The 19814-nt window shown below is 34.5% G+C and overlaps 1 protein-coding gene across 18 annotated transcripts in view; it reads right to left on the reverse strand.

The window, feature by feature from the left end:
• The window catches only part of YAF2 (YY1 associated factor 2), a 75739-nt gene that overhangs the window by 47116 nt on the left and 8809 nt on the right, over window positions 1–19814 (reverse strand). For 7 of the 18 annotated variants that reach the window (XR_006709358.1, XR_006709361.1, XR_006709360.1 and 4 more), the window contains 2 exons: window positions 4075–4207; window positions 3882–3981 (listed from right to left, as the gene is read on the reverse strand). The exons of 5 other annotated variants lie outside the window; for them this stretch is intronic. Coding sequence is in view for 1 of the 13 variants with exons in the window: in XM_045465821.1 (XP_045321777.1) it covers window positions 4075–4146 (72 nt within the window). In the remaining 12 variants the exon portion in view is untranslated. The remainder of the gene's footprint in view (window positions 1–3881; window positions 3982–4074; window positions 4208–19814) is intronic. 6 more of the 18 variants (XR_006709363.1, XR_006709369.1, XR_006709366.1 and 3 more) reach the window with 3 other exon arrangements.

A 19814-nucleotide genomic window follows, 5' to 3' on the forward strand; every position in this document is an offset into this window, starting at 1 on the left:
CCAGTCCAAATATCTATCACCTGATTAAAGGATAACCAAAATGTGGTATATCCATACAATGAGATATTATTTGGCTATAAAAAGAATAAAGTGCACTGATACATGCTACAACATAGTTGGACCTTAAAATATTATGCTAATGAAAAGAAGTGAATCACAAATGGCCACACATATATTGAATGATTTCATTTATGCAAAATGTCAGAGTAAGCAAATTTATAGAAGGAGAGTAAATCAGTGGTTGCACAAGGATGGAGGGTTTGGGGAAAACTGGGAATGACTGCTAATAGGTACAGTTCTTTTTGGGGTGATGAAAATATTTTAAAACATTGTGTTAATGTCTACAGAACACTAAAAATGCTAAAAACCATTGAATTACACGTTTAAAATGGATAAGTGACAAAATTTGTGGATTATAGCTCAATAAATTTGCTATTTTTAAAAACCTATTCCTCTCAGGGAAATTTATTGCAACTTTAATTTCTTTAATGATTTTCTTTACAAGTTTGGAATGATTTTTTTCCTGGAAAATAATCCATTTCACCTGGTTTTTAAAAGTTTATATACATACATATACATACACATACATACACATATATATATAAGTGATGTCTTGTGATTCCAAAATTATAATTGCACTTGTCATTATATCTCATTTTATTTTTTTTATATCTCATTTTAAATTTTATTATTTCCATCATGGTTTTTGATGAGTACATCCAGAACTTAATCAACTAAAAAGAACCAGTGTTGACTTGAGTAAACATTGCTTTCATTTTTATTGTTAATTATCTTCTATTTCACCAAATTCTACTTGTGTTTTTATTTCCTTCCCTCCTTCTTTCTTAGCTTTTGTTTTTTGTTTTGTTTTTTTTTTAGTTTTTGAGTTGAGTATCTATCTGGCTCATTTATTTTCTTTCAACCTGATACATGCATTTAAAGTTACAAATTTACTCCTGAGGACCACTTTTCTTGTATCCTTCAAGTTCTGATACAATGCTTTTGTCACAATTCAGCTTTAATTATTTGACAGTTTAATTTTTTTTTTAAATTCTTGAAAATGCTTGGTCATTTTTTCTTCAATACCGCTTCTCCTTTATTCCCTGTATCTTCCATTCCAAAACTCCAATCAGATCTATACTAGAGCTTTTCAATCCACCTCTACAGTGGCTTAGCTTTTCTTTCATATTTTTCATCTTTTTATTTTCCTGGTTGGTGTCCTGGAAGATTTATCAGTTTTAGCCTGAAATTAATAACTTCTCTCTTCAGCTGAGTCTAATCACTTTTTTTTGCCCATTGAGTTATTTTTATAACTAGCTATATTTTTTTATTTCAATTAGTTACTCCATATATCTCAACATATTTATTGCTTCTTGACTGTTCTTCTTATTCAAATATAATGCAATATGCTCTGAATGAGAAAAGGGGATATATTTTAAGCTAATACACTTTTATGTGAAATGTTCTTTGAATGTTATCCACTACAAAACTCTTCTTTAAAGAAAAAAAAAATCCACTTCTTAAAAGTTCTCTTGACTGCTCTTCTACCAAATGTACCCCACTGTGCTTACCTGTATCAAGGCATGGAAAAAACAAGCTCTATTATTCCCATTTTAGAATGAGAGAAATTGAAGCACAATATGGTTCTTTTTAAAATACTTTCTCAACTTTTTTTTGAAAAATATCAAAACCACAAAAAAAGTTGAAAAGTACAATGTCCTGCATACCTTTCACCTAGATTCAAAATTGTTAACATATGCCACATTTGCTTTATTTCTCCTTTTCTCCCTCTCTACATACAAATATACCACACATTTTTTTCTGAATCCATTTGTGAACCCATCGCAATATTTCACTTCAAAATTTTTCAGCATGTTATCTCTAAAGAATAAAGAACAAGGATAGTCTTAATATCCCATACTACTATCACACCAAAGAAATGATTAAAATTGAATAGCTTCTTACATGGATGTGCAGAAGCAAATTCAAAACAACCATTTAAGTCATCTCACTAAATGTTCTTTATCTTGTTTTGTCTAAATGGAGCAGAACTGGTTCTCTGGTGAGATTCACACTCAATCTGTCATTTCCTTCCTTCAGTAACCCTGAATTAAATTTCATTTACTGCTTCTTCAGATAGGTATTCTTAAATCCAAGCATTTCTGAAAATCAAGCAATAATCTTCAAAGTTATTCAAACCTCAAAAATCAAGTACACTGAATTTCCGGTTTGTTTACTAACAGTAAATGAGTCTTAAATTGAGACAAACTAGTTAACTCTCTTAAAACTATACACTATTTTAATGTCCCACAGAAGTTTATAGTGTGCTAAGCAATCATAATTTCACTCTTCCAGTTTTAAAAGGAAAAAAACTGTTGTTCTTAAGAAGTTACAAACAGGACTGATAAGCCAAATGAACCTGCTCTACAAATAAGAAAACTAATGAATATATTCATGAACAACTCATTTTCTTCTATCAACTACATGAAAAACTAGTTTTTTAATGGGTACAACTTAAACTCAATCTCTGACGTTCGGAACTAAATAAGACTAAAAACAATAAAATCCTATCCTTGTTTTCAATGACCATACAAATCAGCTTAAGTGTTTCACACTGGAAGGAACAGCAATACAACCTAAAGCTAATAATGTTTAAAGGTGAAACTGTCATACAGATGAAAATTATATCCATAATCACAGAAATGTTTAAGATAAAAAGATGTTTAGGATCAATCTACAATCAAATAATAGTTAACAGGAGTGTTTACTATGTGCTGCTAGGCACTAAGTATATCCCACGATTCAATTAATTCAATCCTCATAGCAATCTCATTTCTCCACTGAGGAAACATAGGTCACAGAGAGATGCTAGCACAAAAGGAATTATGTAAGGGATAGGACTTGACTTCAACCTTAGAGTACAGAAAAGTAGAATGAGGTCATTTCAAAAAATTGGAAAAGCACAAGCCCTAAAGCATAAATATAACAAGTATCCAAGTAAGACCAAAAGAAAAGTTTCAAAGTGGAGAAATTAAGGCTGGATAAATAGGATGGGATTATAAGAGGTCTTACATACCTAGCAAATGGATGAAAATTTTATAAAACAGCTTGAATAGAGCACCACTACAGGCTCTTTATGTGTTAAAAGTGCCCTTTTAAAAAAGACAACCTGGTAACAATACAGAATGAGAGAAATGAGAAGCAAGGTATTCTGTCCAATTCTAACATTTACATGCCAGTGCAATAAATTGTCTGATACCTATGGAACCTGAGAGTCCACAGTGAACCAACTGGGCCACCCATCACATCAATTAGGCCATCTATTATGAACAAGGAAGTAGTAAACAGAGCTGAACACACCCTGAATTATTTTCCAAATATACCTACAATGAAGTTAAAAGGTACACTGAAAACTATGTCAGTAAGAAATGCTACATAATTAACATAAAATTACTTTTGCTGCTCAGTACTATGCCAAAAGAATTTGGCCAAATTTGGCATAAGCATAACTTTTACAGTATAAGTATTTACTTCATATAAATGCAACATCACAAATAAAGGAATTTATAAAATAATTCAACACACAGCTTCCTTAAATTGCTTTAGAAGTATTACACTATTTACCAAAAGATAATAGACACATAATTTTTATAAAAAAACAACTATTATGTAAATGATACTCTTTAAATTTAACGTCACACTTATTCATACACCCATCAAGAACTAGGTATTTATCACTCATATAATTAACTCCACAAATCTACATCAAATTTACAAAAAGAAGCTATCTCAAACAACTTTCCTCTTGGTAATTAAATTCCTTCTAAAGAGAAGAAATGTGAGAAAAAAAATCTCAAATTTGCAAAAACTAGATTACTCACCAGTAACTTGAGTTATCCTATTGGGTCTTTTCCCTCACAGATCCACCTCTCTTGCCCTTCTGTCCAGCATGAGAATCTTCCTGATGGGCATCCACTGGAACTGAGGGGGCATGCAGTACAGACGTATATGTAAGAAAGTTGGGGGGAGGGGATTTGGGAGATGCTAGAGACATGCTTCAGTGCACTTGCTTACCTTCCTGAAATTGGAAATTTCAACGGTTCCTTGGTCCTCGAGGCATTCACAATAACTTCAAAGAATGTGGATCTGTGGAGATTACCCAATAGGAGAACTCCAGTTACTGGTAAGTGATCCAGCTTTTTCTTCTCTATCAGAATAAGAAGATTAATTTTATTTGAGATTATTAATACCCATAGAACTATAGGGGAAAGTAGTGTAAATTTACCAGGTAACTGTATATGAATGCACCAAAATAAACACAGAAACAAAATGCATTCCTGGCATTATCAGAAAGATAAAGAAAAGAAAATACTATTTGAATGGTTTCATTTTTAAATTCCCATTATAATGGCAGCTATATCTTAATATACAAAAATATCAGCTATCAGACTATTCCATTTCACTGAAACAACACCATCACTCTTTAATATTAGTAAAAGTATAATTAGTTGATCAAAATCTGCCATTTCTTAGCTAGTCATTGTCATTAGCCTTCACCAAATTTTGGTGTAGCAGCCACAGTGAACTACAATCTGTAAGACTTCAGATAAAAAGCATCAATAAAATTCCCTTTTCTCACTAAGTCTTTAAAATAGCCACTTACCACCAATAAGAAACCAGCCACACACACATACAGAAGTATGCCAGACCACTGATAAGAATGCTGATTTTAATTTAAATATGTGCACAAAGTAGAAATCATAGTTTTAACTGTTATACTTTTAAAATAATTGTCTAAAAATGGTCCTGTCATTAAAAACAAAAACCAACAAAAAACTGACTTCTAAAAAAAGGTCTTCTCAACAGAACTTTATTTTGCAGTTCACATGAAAATATTCTATTACCTTTAATTCAATACATATTAATCAGGTAAACACTAGTTTCTGTTGAAGATAGAGATATATTTCAGTAACACTCCTCCCTCTTACCATTATGCTGCTAAATAATCGTCTTCTGCCCTCAAGAAACAAAGTTTTTATGTTTCTTAACTCTATAGAAACAAAGATAATGTATAGCTTTTCTCTGTTTTAAAAGTGAATAGGATTAAGAGACGCCTGGGTGGCTCAGTGGTTAAGCATCCAACTCTTGATTTCGGCTCAGGTCATGATCTCATGGTCGTGAGATGGAGCCCCATATCAGGCTCTGCGCTGGGCATGGAGCCTGCTTGGGATTCTCTATCCCCCTCTCCCTTTGCCCGCCCCCCCATAACAAAATAAAATAAAAATATTTTAAAAATAAAATAGGATAAAATGGTGTATAAACTCATCATTCAACAAAAATAAGTTGAACACGTAATTCTGATGAAAATCTTACATCTCACTCTTGTTATGATGGAATGTTTGCATTTGGTATAAGTCAACAGCACACATCAAGATTTTTGCTAGATTGTTACTTAATTTGAAGATATAAATTGTATATAAATTATATACTTTTTAAAATAAATCTGAGTTTTAAAAAATAGTTTAATGCATTTGTTTTTAAATGACCCATTCATACAAACAGGGCACTACACAGACCTCCATTTCTAACCGTAATACAGAGATGAATACCAAAAGGGTCCTCTACTTAAGTTTTCCAGATTCCTAGTTAACTTCTAGTACCTGAAGAGTACCTGGCATAAAGGTCCTACATGTTTGGATTAATAAAGTAGATACAGGTGCAATAATCCAAATATTTCAAATTTTTGGCATCATCTAGGATAAAAAGTATCACTACAACTAAATAAGAATTCCCAGTTTTTATTTATAACAAATTTAGACTCATGAATTTAAAATAGAACCAACTGCATTTTTAAACTAATTTAAGAGAATTAAAATATCTTGAAAATATTTTAAAGTAACCAAAAGGGTCACTTAGAGACCAGCACTGAAAGCTATTTGTTGTTATCATGCGATTACCTCAACTAAGACAGATTTTATCAGAATAGCTTAGAAAAGTACTTCCAGAAATTAGGATGCTCTATTCAAAACTATCTTGTGTAAGCCCTAATAATTACAACACTCATTCACAAAAAGGTACTCCTTACTAATTAAGAATCAAATCAAGTATTTCAGTAATGAAAAATCTACTCCATAAAATCAATCTAAACTTGTGAAAAAACTGCTTATAAAAAAATATGGTAGCTAACTTTCAGTTCCACTACTACCCCCTGGTTCGGACATTATATTTTAGCTAGAAGCAATTTAAATTACAACTGGTTTTGATGATTCCATGTACCTTATTTTCTAATTTTCAATTAAGATTTAAAATTCTTATGGAAATTATTATGGTTGTGGGAAGTTATTTACCATAAATCCTGGACTTGGAATCCTATAACAGCATAATGAAATTTAACAGTATACACATATTCATGCATATTTAAGTGACACTACTGATGTTTCATATGTAAACAAACATTGGGGCATATGTGTTTATATTTGAATTGAGTCCATTATGACTTTTCTCCCTTTTCAGTCCATGATACACTCTCCTCAGGGTCCCCAAATTATAAATACCACCCATTTCCTAATCAAAATTTCCTTTTCCTCAGTTCTTAACTTTCGTTTTTATTGTTTTTAGTTTATATCCAAGTTAGTTAACATATAGTGTCCTTTCCCTCATTTAATCCACCATTTCCCACTAATCCACAGAGAAACAAAAATACTATTTTCTCATTAATATAATTAATTTAAAATCAAAATGGCAAGAACTCTAGTCATCTGCAAAATAAGGATAACAACAAAACCTAGTTCACAGGGCAGATTTGGGAATTAAGTTAATGTAAATAAAGCATTTAGACCCAATGCCCAGAATCTAACTCTATACATCAAACTGTTGACATAATCATCCAGAAATGCTTTTCAAGTGATTTTATACACCTTTAGAGGGATATAGTCTACATAAGAAAACTACATAAAAGAACTACATAAATAAATTCTAAACTTAGAGATTTGTTTACAATAATTTCAGTACTATTATTTTGAAACTATATATATTTTTTAATGTTTATTTTTGAGAGATAGAGAATGAGAGAGAGAAAGAGCAGAAGCCACAGAATCTGAAGCAGGCTCCAGGCTCTGAGCTATCAGCAGAGAGCCCAACGCGGGGCTCAAACTCACAAACCATGAGATCATGATCTGAGCCAAAGTCGGACACTTAACTGACTGAGCCACGCAGGCGCCCCTGAGCTAGATTGTTTATACTGCAAGATAAAGAAAATAAGTAATTTATGTTACTGATTAGGAATCACCAATTACAACATAAAAGCTGTAAGAACATGTTAATATCAAAACTCAATTCCAAATACCACTATACACTTGCGATTTTTTAAAAATGCATATAATTTGGAAATAGTTAATAAAACATTCCAGGCAGCAATTAGTAAATAAATCACTATCACTATCAGATTAACTTAAAAACTTTATCTGCTAATACTATAAAACCAGGCTTTACATTAGATTTACTTTAGTAAAGGAAGTTCCTCAACTTTACAAGTTGCCAGAAACATTTACACAAATTGTTTTCCATGTCCCAATACCTGATTTTTATAAGCTAGAATTTTACAACTGTTGACAAATTCTAAAACGAAAACACGAGAAAAACAGCATATATTCATGTTATTGACTGACATTTGATGGTGAAAATACTAATATTCAAATTGTTTGGAAGCTAAAGGGGAAGGATGGTAGCAGGTAAGATCTATCTCCCTAGAACCCCTGCTTTGGACAAAATGATTTCTCATTTATTTGTCTTATATTTTGAATTTCCCCCCTATCTTTTCCTTCCAAGAAAGAATTCTGCAACAACAACAAAAAGTTTAAACTTTAAAGGGTAGCATGGTGGGTAACCTCTAAGACTGCCCACAATGATCCAACCAACCTCCTGGTATGCAAGCCCTTCTGTAATCTCCTCCCCAGAATATAGGCTGGATTTAGTGACTGATTTCTCAGGAAGAGAATGTGGCAGAAGTAATGGGATATCACTCCCAATATTAGGACATAAAAAGACTGGCTTCTTTTGGGGGCTCTCTCTGATACCTTGTTTTGGAGTAAACAAGGTGCCATATTGTGAGCAGCCCCATGGAGGGGCCCATGTGGCCAAGAAACTGATGTCTCTGGCCAACAGCCAGAGTCCTGAGGCCTGTCGACAGCCATGTGAGTACTTGGTAGCAGGTATTCTAAGGCCTGTTGACAACCACATGAGTGAACCTGAAAATGGATCCTCCCTCATTTGAGCCTGAGACCCTGAGCAGCCTGAATCACCTGATAAGCTGCTTCTAAATTCTTGACTCAGAAAGGAGGATAAGGTAATAAATGTTTATTATTTTCAGACAGTAAATTTTGAGGTAATTTGTTATACAAAATTACAATTTGTCTAAGTGTGCAGCAGCCCTGAAACTGGTTGCTGTGTCTGCAAGCTTTTTTTTTTTTTTTTTAACTGAATGATGTTAAGAACTAATTAATTTAGATATAAAGAAGTCTACGGTTACCACAACCCCCAGAATAAAATATTACTCTACTGGCTGTCAAATAGCATCCCTCACTTCCTACCACCTCTTCTACTATGCTAAATATTAACCAATTGTCCAGTGACATAATGCTGTGTACTTTTTCTTTCACAACATTTTATATCTACTCATTCTTCCTAAGAATACCTTAATCATATTAATTAATCTTCAACAATATTGTGATCTTCCTAATTTAACAGATACCCCAGGTCCCTTAATTATGCACCACATTTTATAAACCATGTCTTAAAATGGGATACTTCCATAGACAGTCAGTATCATCTACTCTTTATAGCTTCTAGTACAAGGAAACATTTTCCTGATCCTAGTCCAAAACGTCAGGTGCATTATATGTAATCCTTTATTCACCAACTATAGTTAGTATCCAAGTTAACATACAAAAATAACAGCTAATGGTACTCTCAATGCTAACAATTATGCCAGCATGAAAATGAAGTCTAACTTTTACTGTAATTATGTCCTTTTCCTCAACTTTTATATTAAAATTAAACTGACCAGACTCTAAGCCCTGCATTAGTTTCCAAATCAATCCTTAATAACCATCTCTAAAATGTGTAAGTGCATATTTTCTGTATAATCTGATTTTATAAAACAATGGCAAATTTTTCTAACAAATTCCAATATAGTCTGAAGTTAACACTGACAGTTTTCAAACTACTGCCTATATTCTAAATAATAACTTTGTTATTCAGCAGTCATAAAACCTGAATCATGAATCACATCAAATCCAATTTACTCCACAGATGACTATTACTTTATGAACCAAACAGTTTTATGAAAAGTGCTGTGATTTGTCTGGTTACATGATCAATAAAGATTGCTATGATTCATTCCTTCTAAAAACAGAACATAAAGGATTATTCAAACCATATACGCTCCCCCACAATTATACTATTACATTTACTTACCACTTAAAAAAATTCTTGATACCAAGGTGGACCCAATTTTTTATATTAATTCTACTAACTGTTATAGCTACAATCAGGAGCTACCTGTAAAAGCACAGGCTTAATGATAGATTTTACTGGATAATTAGAGCATTCTTGAGAAAGTTAGTTACTAACATAATTTTACTCATCTCCTGACCTACAAATATTAACTTCCTTTATTTAACCTGTAGATACAATTCAGAACTACTGTAACTACCATGAAAAGCTTAGTACAAGCACTTTGCAGGATTATCTTGTTATAACCTAAAATATAAATTTTAACAGTCGTTAAAATAAACATTACACAGAATGCAAGAGAAAAATTAAGATTCTATCTGAAGAACGGCCATTTGACATGGCTCACTACATCCCCTCGTTTTGAAAACAATCTCTTCCCAGTTTCTGTAACATTACATTCTGCCAGTTTCTTACTGCCTATTTCTCTTTCTCCTCCATTTCTTCATCTTGGTGGACACAAAAAGGTCGTAATGTTTCTCAAGTTTCTGTCCTGGTTTCTCTTTTCTCATGCTATGCAGTCTATTCACTCCCTGATCTGTCTTACCTACTTCCATAACTTCAACTCAATCATGTATGCTTGATGACTATCAAGTATATATTCATAGCCCTGTCCTCCTTTGTAAGCTCACGCCCCACATATCCAACTGCCTCACAGATCTCCCCTCTCAGATTTCCCTCAGATACCTGAAATTCAACAAATCTAAAAGTGAACTACTACCTTTCCCCAAAACTGTCCCTCTTCCTGTTCCCTTTGTCAGTGTAAAGCACATTTACCCAGCTGCTTACCTGAGCCAGAATCCTGGGATTCATCCTTGATTCTTCCCTCTCTAACCCAACTTCCTATCTCCCATAACCACCTCCGGCCACCCATCAAGTCCTATCAATTTGCTCCTAAATGTATCTAGAATCCATTCATTTCTGTCTCCCACTGACATTATCCTTGTTCTGGCCACTACTGTATCTTGCCTAGACCTATTGTAATGGCTTCCACTAAATGGTTTCCCTGCCTCTAGTTCAGATTTAACAAACAAGCATGACATTATGACAAAATAAAATGCTATTAGTTGTGGTTTAAAGTCTACATTATACTGATGGCAAAAGAAAACATTTTTAAACTGCTGAAAAAGCTGCACATGAAGGTAACTTTGGTTAAACGGGCATAATTAAACATAATACATCCAACTCACAAACTGATAAAATGAAGTATTATATAAACATTGCTTAAAAAACAAGAAATGGAAAACAGCTTAAAGCGGCAATCAGATACATGATAAAGAGTCTTTGCAGTTAAGCATTACCAATATCTATGCAAGACACAGTGACAGGCACTGGGAATTTTTATTACTATTTATAATTATCATCATAATTAATTAACTAAGAACTATGCTAAGTTCCTTACATCATTTATCACATTGAATCATCACCATAAAGCTGTATGGTTATATGGCTGTAAATGGCAAGGTGGGGATTTAAGCTGAAATAGGATTCCAGGACAAATGGTAAGGCGATTACAGTGATTTCTCCTAAGAAGGAGAAAGAAACAGAAACAAAATGATTTCAGTACACTATGTAATTACAACCACCAGATTTTTGGATAGAATGCTTCAAGAATAATTCAAAGGACATTCATTCTGGCCTAGAGATAAAGATATGCTTCTTGAGAGATGATGCTTGAGCAATCATAAAGACCAAAAAAGAAAATTTTGGAGGATGGAACAGTATGAGACAGAAAAAACAACATAATATACAAGATGACAGAGTGGCCTAAAAAAGATCATGACCATGCTTTCTGACAATCCAACCCTGGAAACAGACTTACTTTTTAACTATGGCAAACAGTAAAAAATGTTTTTAACTGTTCAACTCTTAAGTCTATAAATACTGCTTACCACTATTACACTACCAAAGTGCTTTTTAGAAGTTAAAACTTTCATTGGTAATCCCCAAATGTTTATGTGACAAGTCACATCTGGTTACTAGGGGACACACCCCACCCCAACAGCATGCAAGGAGGAGAAGAGAGAAAAGAAAAGAGGGAGGGAGGGGGAAAGGGCGGGTACGTGAAATTGTAAAATTATCCCTGAAATAATTTGTGGAAATGTTATCCTTTAGTAGAAGACCCTTATTCTTATGTTCTGGTTTTGTCAGCTACCACATTTGAACCCACATGCTTGACGACAGGGACTGTTATACCCCTAACGGATATCAAGTATTATATCACCATTCATGTATTTGATGGTTTTAGCTAACATTTTCTGAGGACTTACTATATGCCAGGTACTGTCAAGTATTTTGCAAGACTTATCTCATTTAATCCTCACAACAACTCTGTGAGGTAGGTGTTATTATCAAGTCCATTTTATAAATGTAAAAACTGAGACTTCAAAAGTTGATTAACTTTCACAAGGTCACACAGCTAGTAAGTGGTGAGATCAATATTTAAGCCGAAACAATCAAGCTCCAGAGTCCAAACTCTTCATCACTATACTACAGGGAACTACTGTAGGGACTCTGAAATACTGAAAAAAAAAAAATTTTTTTTTTTTTGCTTTCCATTATACTGAATACACCTAAAAATTTAAAACAAACATGTAGGAGCGCCTGGGCGGCTCAGTCACTTAAGCATCCAACTCTAGATTCGGCTCAGGTCATGATCTCACCATCGTCGTGGGATGGAGCTCCACATTGGACTCTGTGCTACAGCATGGAGCCTGCCTGGGATTCTCCGTCTCTCTCTCTCCATCCCTCCCACATGCGTACACGCTCTTTCTCAAAATAAGTATTTTTTAGAATAATAAAATAAAAAAACATGTAGGCAAAAAAATAAAACTAGATAAATTTTCCTGCACCAAAAATATGTATAATGAAGTCCTACACAAGTAGAAGATGGAAAGATCACAAACTGTCAATTACCAAGGAATATTACAGGAAAATGCCATGTGATCAGAGGCATTAAGTTTATGGAAAATTGGCGAGGGAATACTACCCAAATGTGATAACCACATTCATATAGATAATGGAATAGCCTTATCCATGTCACCAAAAAGTATAATTTGATGACATAATGAATTTAATATATTTCTTGTTATAAATTATACTGGTCATCACTCAACTAATTAATGATTATATAGCTCTAGGTTTTACCAGCCTTGGTCTTTGAAAACAGAGGAAAGGGGGCACCTGGGTGGCTCAGTCAGTTAAACATCCGACTTCGGCTCAGGTCATGATCTCATGGTTCATGGGTTCGAGCCCCACATTGAGCCCCATGTCAGGCTCTGCACTGACAGTGCGGAGCCTACTTAGGATTACCTCTCTTCATCTCTCTCTGCCTCTCTCTCTCTCTTTCAAAAATAAATGGATAAACATAAAAAAACTTTTTTAAAAATCTTAAAATTTTTTAAAAAGAGCAAAGTGTCTAACAAGATGGGTGAAAAGAAAGGAAAGATAAAGGGAAGGAGGGGGGAAGAAAAGGCTTTTCAAGGGACAAACTTTTTAATCTACGCATCACTACACAAAATTCATTATTAGCTCTTGCTTTTGAAACGTGTGGCTAAGAAGTCCAGTCACAATTAACCCAGCCTACGCTGAACAGACAAATTTAAGTGGTGGAAAGCTAAATGGAAGGAACAGGGCAGTGGTTTCAAAAAAAACTGTTCCAATAGCAAAGCACCTTTAGGAAATAAATTAAAAGAAACCCTAGTGAATAAAGTATATAAGAGCATAGATGTCGTAGCTGAAGTGGAGTGTGGGAGCATGGAGCCCCACTTGGTTGTTCCTGCTGGCAGTCACTGAGATAATTTCATGAGATTTCAGGGCTCCAACCAACACAATTCAAAACCCCTGTGTTCTTCTGAGGGAAGGCTAGCTCATTTCTACCCCAAGAAACCTGTTACTTGATTCTAACCAGCAAAAACATTTTCTTACTCCCTTATTCCCTGCAACTTGCTCTCTCACAGGTTTCCCAAAGCCAGCTCGGAGTGAGCTGTATGGGTGAAGGAATGTATGGCTGTGTATGGATATCAGAAACAGGAATAAGAGGGAGGATGTGTTAACAGAGGCGGCATTTTTTGACATAAGAATTCATGAGGGAAGTGTTGGCCAGAGGGGGCACCATTAACAGAGACATACCCACGCTCACATGTTGTACACAAATGCATGCTCATATACACACTCGTACATGCAATGCTGCCTCACACACACGTGCACCCCCAAAAGAAAGGGGAAAGCCCTTTGGAATAAGCAGTTCAAGTAGAATGAATACCTCAGAGCCTTGCCCACCTCACTGTCTTATCTTGAAAAAAACCAGAGCAGTGCTTCTTGAATTTTAATGTGCATATGAATAACCTATAAAATGCAGATTCTGACTCAGTAAATCCTTGGTGGGACTAGAGATTCTGCATTTTTTTTTTAAGTTTTATTGATTAAGTCATCCCTACACCCAGCATGGGGCTTGACCTCACAAGCGAGATCAAGAGTCCCAGGTTCCTCCAACTGAGCCAGCCAGAAGCCTAGAGATTCTGCATTTCTAACAAGTTCCCAGGAGGTGTCTCTGCCACTGGTCTTTGGACCACATTTCAATAGCAAGGGCCTACAGAACAGAATGTCTCAACGAGTTCTGTATTATAATAGAGAAAAAATAAAACAAAATCCACTCAGGTAAAACTGAGAACTGCACAACTATATAAGCTAAAACAAATTCTTTTGGAGGATTCTCAGAACTTTCAATTTATTAAACTCTAAGAAGATAATGATACACAGTATTTTACCAACTTTCTTGGCTTGTTTTCAAAAGCATTCCCTACCACCAGTGTTTGTGAGGCCTACTGGAGTACAGAGAGAAGGCAAGATGAGAGCTGTCTTGGGAAGTCAGAGAAACACTCCTGATTTAGAACTCTCCTCCTTTCTCCCATTCTTCCAGAGAGAGACACCTCAACTTCCCCCTTTTAATGCTAATATCCACTTGTAAAAAACAGAAAGGAAACACACGTTAGAAACAGCGATCTCTGGCTGGAGAGATGTTGTGATGAGCATTCCCATTTTCCTCTTTTTATTTCTTTAGTATCTTCCATGAACATGTAATATTTTTATCAACCAATTACTTCCTTAAGAAAAAACTAACTCTACCCACCCACCCCCGCCCCCCACCATGCTCAGGATATTTATTAACACTTGAAACAATTACTTTATTTAGATTTACAGAACAGAGAAAACAATAAAGATTTTCTAGTAAAGGAAGAACTGCTGGTGGAGTGGAGAAAATAAAGGATGAGAAAGAAGGCAAGCTAGGGGAAAAGGAAAAAAGGCAAGCTAGAAATGAGTATTAAGAGACTTTGGGCCCTGGGGAGATCAAAGATAAACAGCAAAAAAGGATGGAAAAAGATCAAAGAAGACCAAAACAATTTTGCCTTCTCTGTCAATATACCTAGAGCTCTACTTCTTTTTTTTTTTTTAAGTATATTTATCTATCTTGAGAAAGAGCGAGAAGGAGAGGGAGAGAGAGAGAGAGAGAGAGAGAGTGAGCGAGCATGAGCAGGAGAGGGGCAGAGAGCAAATCCCAAGTAGGCTCTGCCTTGACAGTGCTGAGTCCCACTTGGGGCTAGATCTCACAAACTGAGATCATGACCTGAGCTGAAATCAAGAGTCGACCACTTACCTAACTGAGCCACCCAGGCATCCCCTTAGAGTTCTACTTCTTAAACAAACACCTCTTTGGCATCTAATATTACCTACCTGCTGCTTTTGTTAAGTTGATCGTCCCAGATCATCCTATAAAGTATGACAGCGTGCAAACGAACCCTGACTGGACCACAAAACATGTAAAAATGAAGTGGTTTAACTCATGTCTAAAAATTACCAGTGAGCTGCATAAACTTTTTATCATACACATATAGTAATATACACACATACAAATTGGTTATTAATTATACTATTAATGATTCTTAATATTTGTGTCCCCCCCAAAAAGGGAAATAATATTTACTGGGATTTTTCCTCTAAGAAATATTATGATATCAAAGTCAGAATATAAAGCACAAAAAAATGTTACTATAAGAGATATCAAGGGGCAGCTAGGTGGCTCAGTTGGTTAAGCGTCCAACTCTTAATTTCAGCTCAGGTCATGATCTCAAGGTTTGGAGTTCAAGCCACGCATCTAGCGCTGCACTGACAGTGGAGGGCCTGCTTGGGATTCTCTCTCCCCCTCTCTCTCTGTCCCTCCCTTGCTTACACTCTCTGTCAAAATAAACAAATATTAAAAAATATATCAATATGAAGTTTGTTAACAATTACATGTCAAAAATAATAGAGTTAACATGGGGGAAATAATTGACTGTCATTTTGTTCTTCATGCATTACACTGCTAGCCCAGTTTTAACATAAATTCTTATATTAGTGGGGTGCCTCGGTGGCTCAGTTGGTTAGGCCTCCAGCTTCGGCTCAGGTCATGATCTTGTGGTTTACAGGTTCAAGCCCCGCATCAGGCTCTGTGCTGACAGCTCAGAGCCTGGAGTCGGCTTTGGATTCTGTGTCTCCCTCTTTCTCTCTCTGCCCCTATCCCCTCACGCTCTGTCTCTCTCTCCTTCAAAAACAAACTTCAAAAAAAATTACTTAATTAAAAAAATTCTTATATTAGTTATAAGTAGTAGGTTTAACGTTAGAAATTATCAAGATGTACAGCGCTAGATCTATGTATACCAAATTTACAAGAAGAAATCCTTAAGAAGTTACTCGGTAGCAAATTTATTTATTTTATTTATTTATTTTTTTAATATATGAAATTTATTGTCAAATTGGTTTCCATACTCGGTAGCAAATTTAAATGTTACCACAGAAAGGTAATAAAAGGGACTGGAAATCCAAGTATCTGAATCTGACATTAAATGAACCAGCTACTGACTTTAAACAAGTCACAATCTTTCCAGGCCTGTTTTCTTACCTGTCAGGAGGATACTAGGCTAGAGCCATGAGTTCCAACAAATAGAAAAGATCTCACCTAGCAGATTGCTCCGTTTTACCTGGCAGTTCTCAGTACAGCAACAAGAACTGAGCTGAAAATCCCAAACAAGAAGGATTTGCAAACAATGGTGGCCTCAACCTATTTCGAAAGTTTTAATACCAATATTTCTACCCCAAACCTCTTAAGACCATTCCTATGAAGACAATCTTATCCCTCTATTATCAAGGTTTCAAGTAATAAAAACTCACCAGTCTCAGGAAATTACTAAACCTCATGGAAGCTCTTGAAAGGTTCCTTCCAACTCTAAAATTCCAGGTAATTCTGTAATTTCCCATAATAAACAATACTGCAAAATGGAGTGCCTACTCAATCTTCTGAAACAGATTATCAATCACAGATCATATAACAAAAGGTAGAGATTTTAACATGCATGAAAGCCAATAAACAAAGCATTGCAGATATTTAGTAAATATTCGTTAAATCAAATCACAATGTATTTTACATACTTGCAATACCCTAAAATTACAAACTATCAAAGATAAAGGAAAATGTGTCTTAAAAAAATCTCAAACACCTGTTTCATTAAATCCTTGAATGAAAACTTGATATCCCACAAAATGCTAATCTTTCTACCAAAATATACTGGCTCTCTAACACCTCAGAAGAAGAATAAGCAAAGAAATCTTTCACTCAAATAGTACAGTTTTATAAACTTCTTTATCAGAGACAAAAGAATGAAAAGATCAACCAGCAGTCAACCTGGATTTCAATCTAGGCTCTAACACTAAATCTGTGATTGGATGACCATCTTGGCCTCCTCATGTAGGGTGGTTTGATGAACAAATGTAAAGATATATAGGAAAGCATTCTGAACACAGAAAATTAGTATATGAATGATAAATAATTCAAAGATACTGCTTTTACTGAAACCACCAATAATAACAAAATTAATTTTGTAGCAATATGTTAAAAATATTCTTTCAAACATATACTTTAACAGTAATGGCTACCATGCAATGATCATTTACTATGTGTAAGCCACTGTGATAAGGCTTTACAAAAATTAACTCATTTAATCTTCTCAACAATGCTTTAAAAAAAAAAAAAATACCCAAGTAGCATACTGAAGATCACTGCCAATATAATCAGTAATATAGTTGAATAAACAGATGTTAAATTCAGTAATGCAGTCCCATTATAAAATTATTTTATTCTCAAAAAAATTGCTTCTGGTATTATTACATATATATAAATTTAATAATCTGTACCATCCTATGTAAACTTCTCAAAGGCAAATAATTTTAGTCCTCTGAAACCTTACTTCAATTATATAACTATCGTCTGAAAAACAGCAGTTTCTTTTAAAAATATACATTATTTATACACGCATACACATAGACATATACACAGAGAAAAGGGGAGGGTTTTACTTAGCAGTGACATGGCAGTTTCATTTGGCTGAAATTTCTTGAGAAAACTTAACCAAACTGGAAATTGGCCATGATGTTAGAACACACTTTACCAAAAGTGCTTGACTAGTAAATGACTACACCAATAACTGATTTCATTCTTGATTTGAGCATAGGACTTCTCCAAAAAGTAGGACTATACTGGAAAATTAATTGTACATTCCTTCTTCTGTTTACTCATTAGCAAATATCATTTATCTATCTTTGCTAGAATTCAAACCCTCACAGGCTGGAATTGGGTGTCATCTATAATTCTACAGTCCTAGCATAATTCCTGGCATATGGTATGTGTTCATTAAGCATATACCGAATTCTAGAATTTTGTTCACTAACCATTTATTTCTGATACTTCAAACATGTACACATGTGGGTTCTTCTCCAAATAATGACTTCTACAACCTGTATCAAAATTCCAACTTCTTCAAAGCTTATAGAGTTTAAAAAAAAACAAACCAATAACTTTTCCTTTCTAATACGTATATTCCTCTTTCAACAAACTTTCATTGGACACCCATTACTTCCCAGGCACTTTGCCAAGCATCTTTGAAAAAGGTAATGAAAAGCTCCCATTTCCCTTAAGAAACTCAAGGGAGTTTCTTGATAACAAGAGAGTAAATGCATACAGGTAGCAGAATTACCATATGCTAAATGATATAACAAAGGTAAGCATCACAAACTGAGGCACCATTTAGATTCTAAAACCAGAAAACAGCTACTCTCACGACTTTAACCAGTTATTCATCCTCTGGAATATTCATCCTCTGAGAAAGAATACTCAGCTTCATGAAAAAGACACAAATCAACCCCGGATTTATGAGGAAATGCTGAAGCTAGATGAAGATCACAATCAGGTATGCACAAAAGACACACGAAGGAAGGCATGTTTGAGATTGGTCAAGGAGAATGTCACAGCCAACAGATACACAAACTAGGTTTGGAAGAATAAGCAGTTAACCAGGTAGGCGAAATGATAACAGAATTGTAAAAAAATATCAGCAACTACCCCTGTTAGTCTGACTCCGAACAACTGGAAATAGACAACTGGAAGCACAAGATGAGGGAAAATTCCATTATTTCTTTAATGTCTGCCTAATTTCTATAGTTGTATAGGTGTCTAATAATGTATATAATTGATCTATCTTTAAAGTAACAAGTTCATAGACAAAACAATACTATCTCAACCATAAAGTAAAAATTAGCTCCATATTAATTATAATTAAATTTAATTTGTTCCATTAATTGTACCAGTAAATTCAAATAAATGCAAAATTTGAATTCTAAACTATTTTTCAATTAAACAATCTCAAATACCACAAATCTATGTTTAGTATATTCTAGTTTTTGATAGACCCTCAATGTCAACTAACTTTACAAACCACTCAAAAGAGAACTTAAATGTATTTCATTATATGCTGTACTTTTTCTTGATTTTAGTTTACTTTAGTCAAGAAATAATTCTCATTTGGGGCACCTGGGTGGCTCAGTCAGTTAGGTGTCCAACTTCAGCTCAGGTCATAATCTCTGAGTCTGTGAGTTCGAGCCCGGCGTCAGGCTCTGTGCTGACAGCTCAGAGCCTGGAGCCTGCTTTGGATTCTGTGTCTCTCTCTCTGTCTCTGCCCCTCTCCTGCTCACGCTCTGTCTCTCTCTGTCTTTCAAAAACAAATAAATGTTAAAAAAAAAAAAAAATTTTTTTTTTAAAAAGAAGTAATTCTCATTTTTAGTTATACCATGCAAATTTCAATAATCTGAAAAACAAGACCTAAATAAGTGGTAGTGAGATAACAAACAACCCTCCAAAGTTGTACTGTAAAAACGCCAAGGTATAATATAATGTAAGGTACATTATCATTCTTGAAATATGAAACTAATATACTGTT

The sequence above is a fragment of the Leopardus geoffroyi genome, chromosome B4 (genome assembly GCF_018350155.1).
Source record: "Leopardus geoffroyi isolate Oge1 chromosome B4, O.geoffroyi_Oge1_pat1.0, whole genome shotgun sequence".
NCBI lineage: Eukaryota > Metazoa > Chordata > Mammalia > Carnivora > Felidae > Leopardus > Leopardus geoffroyi.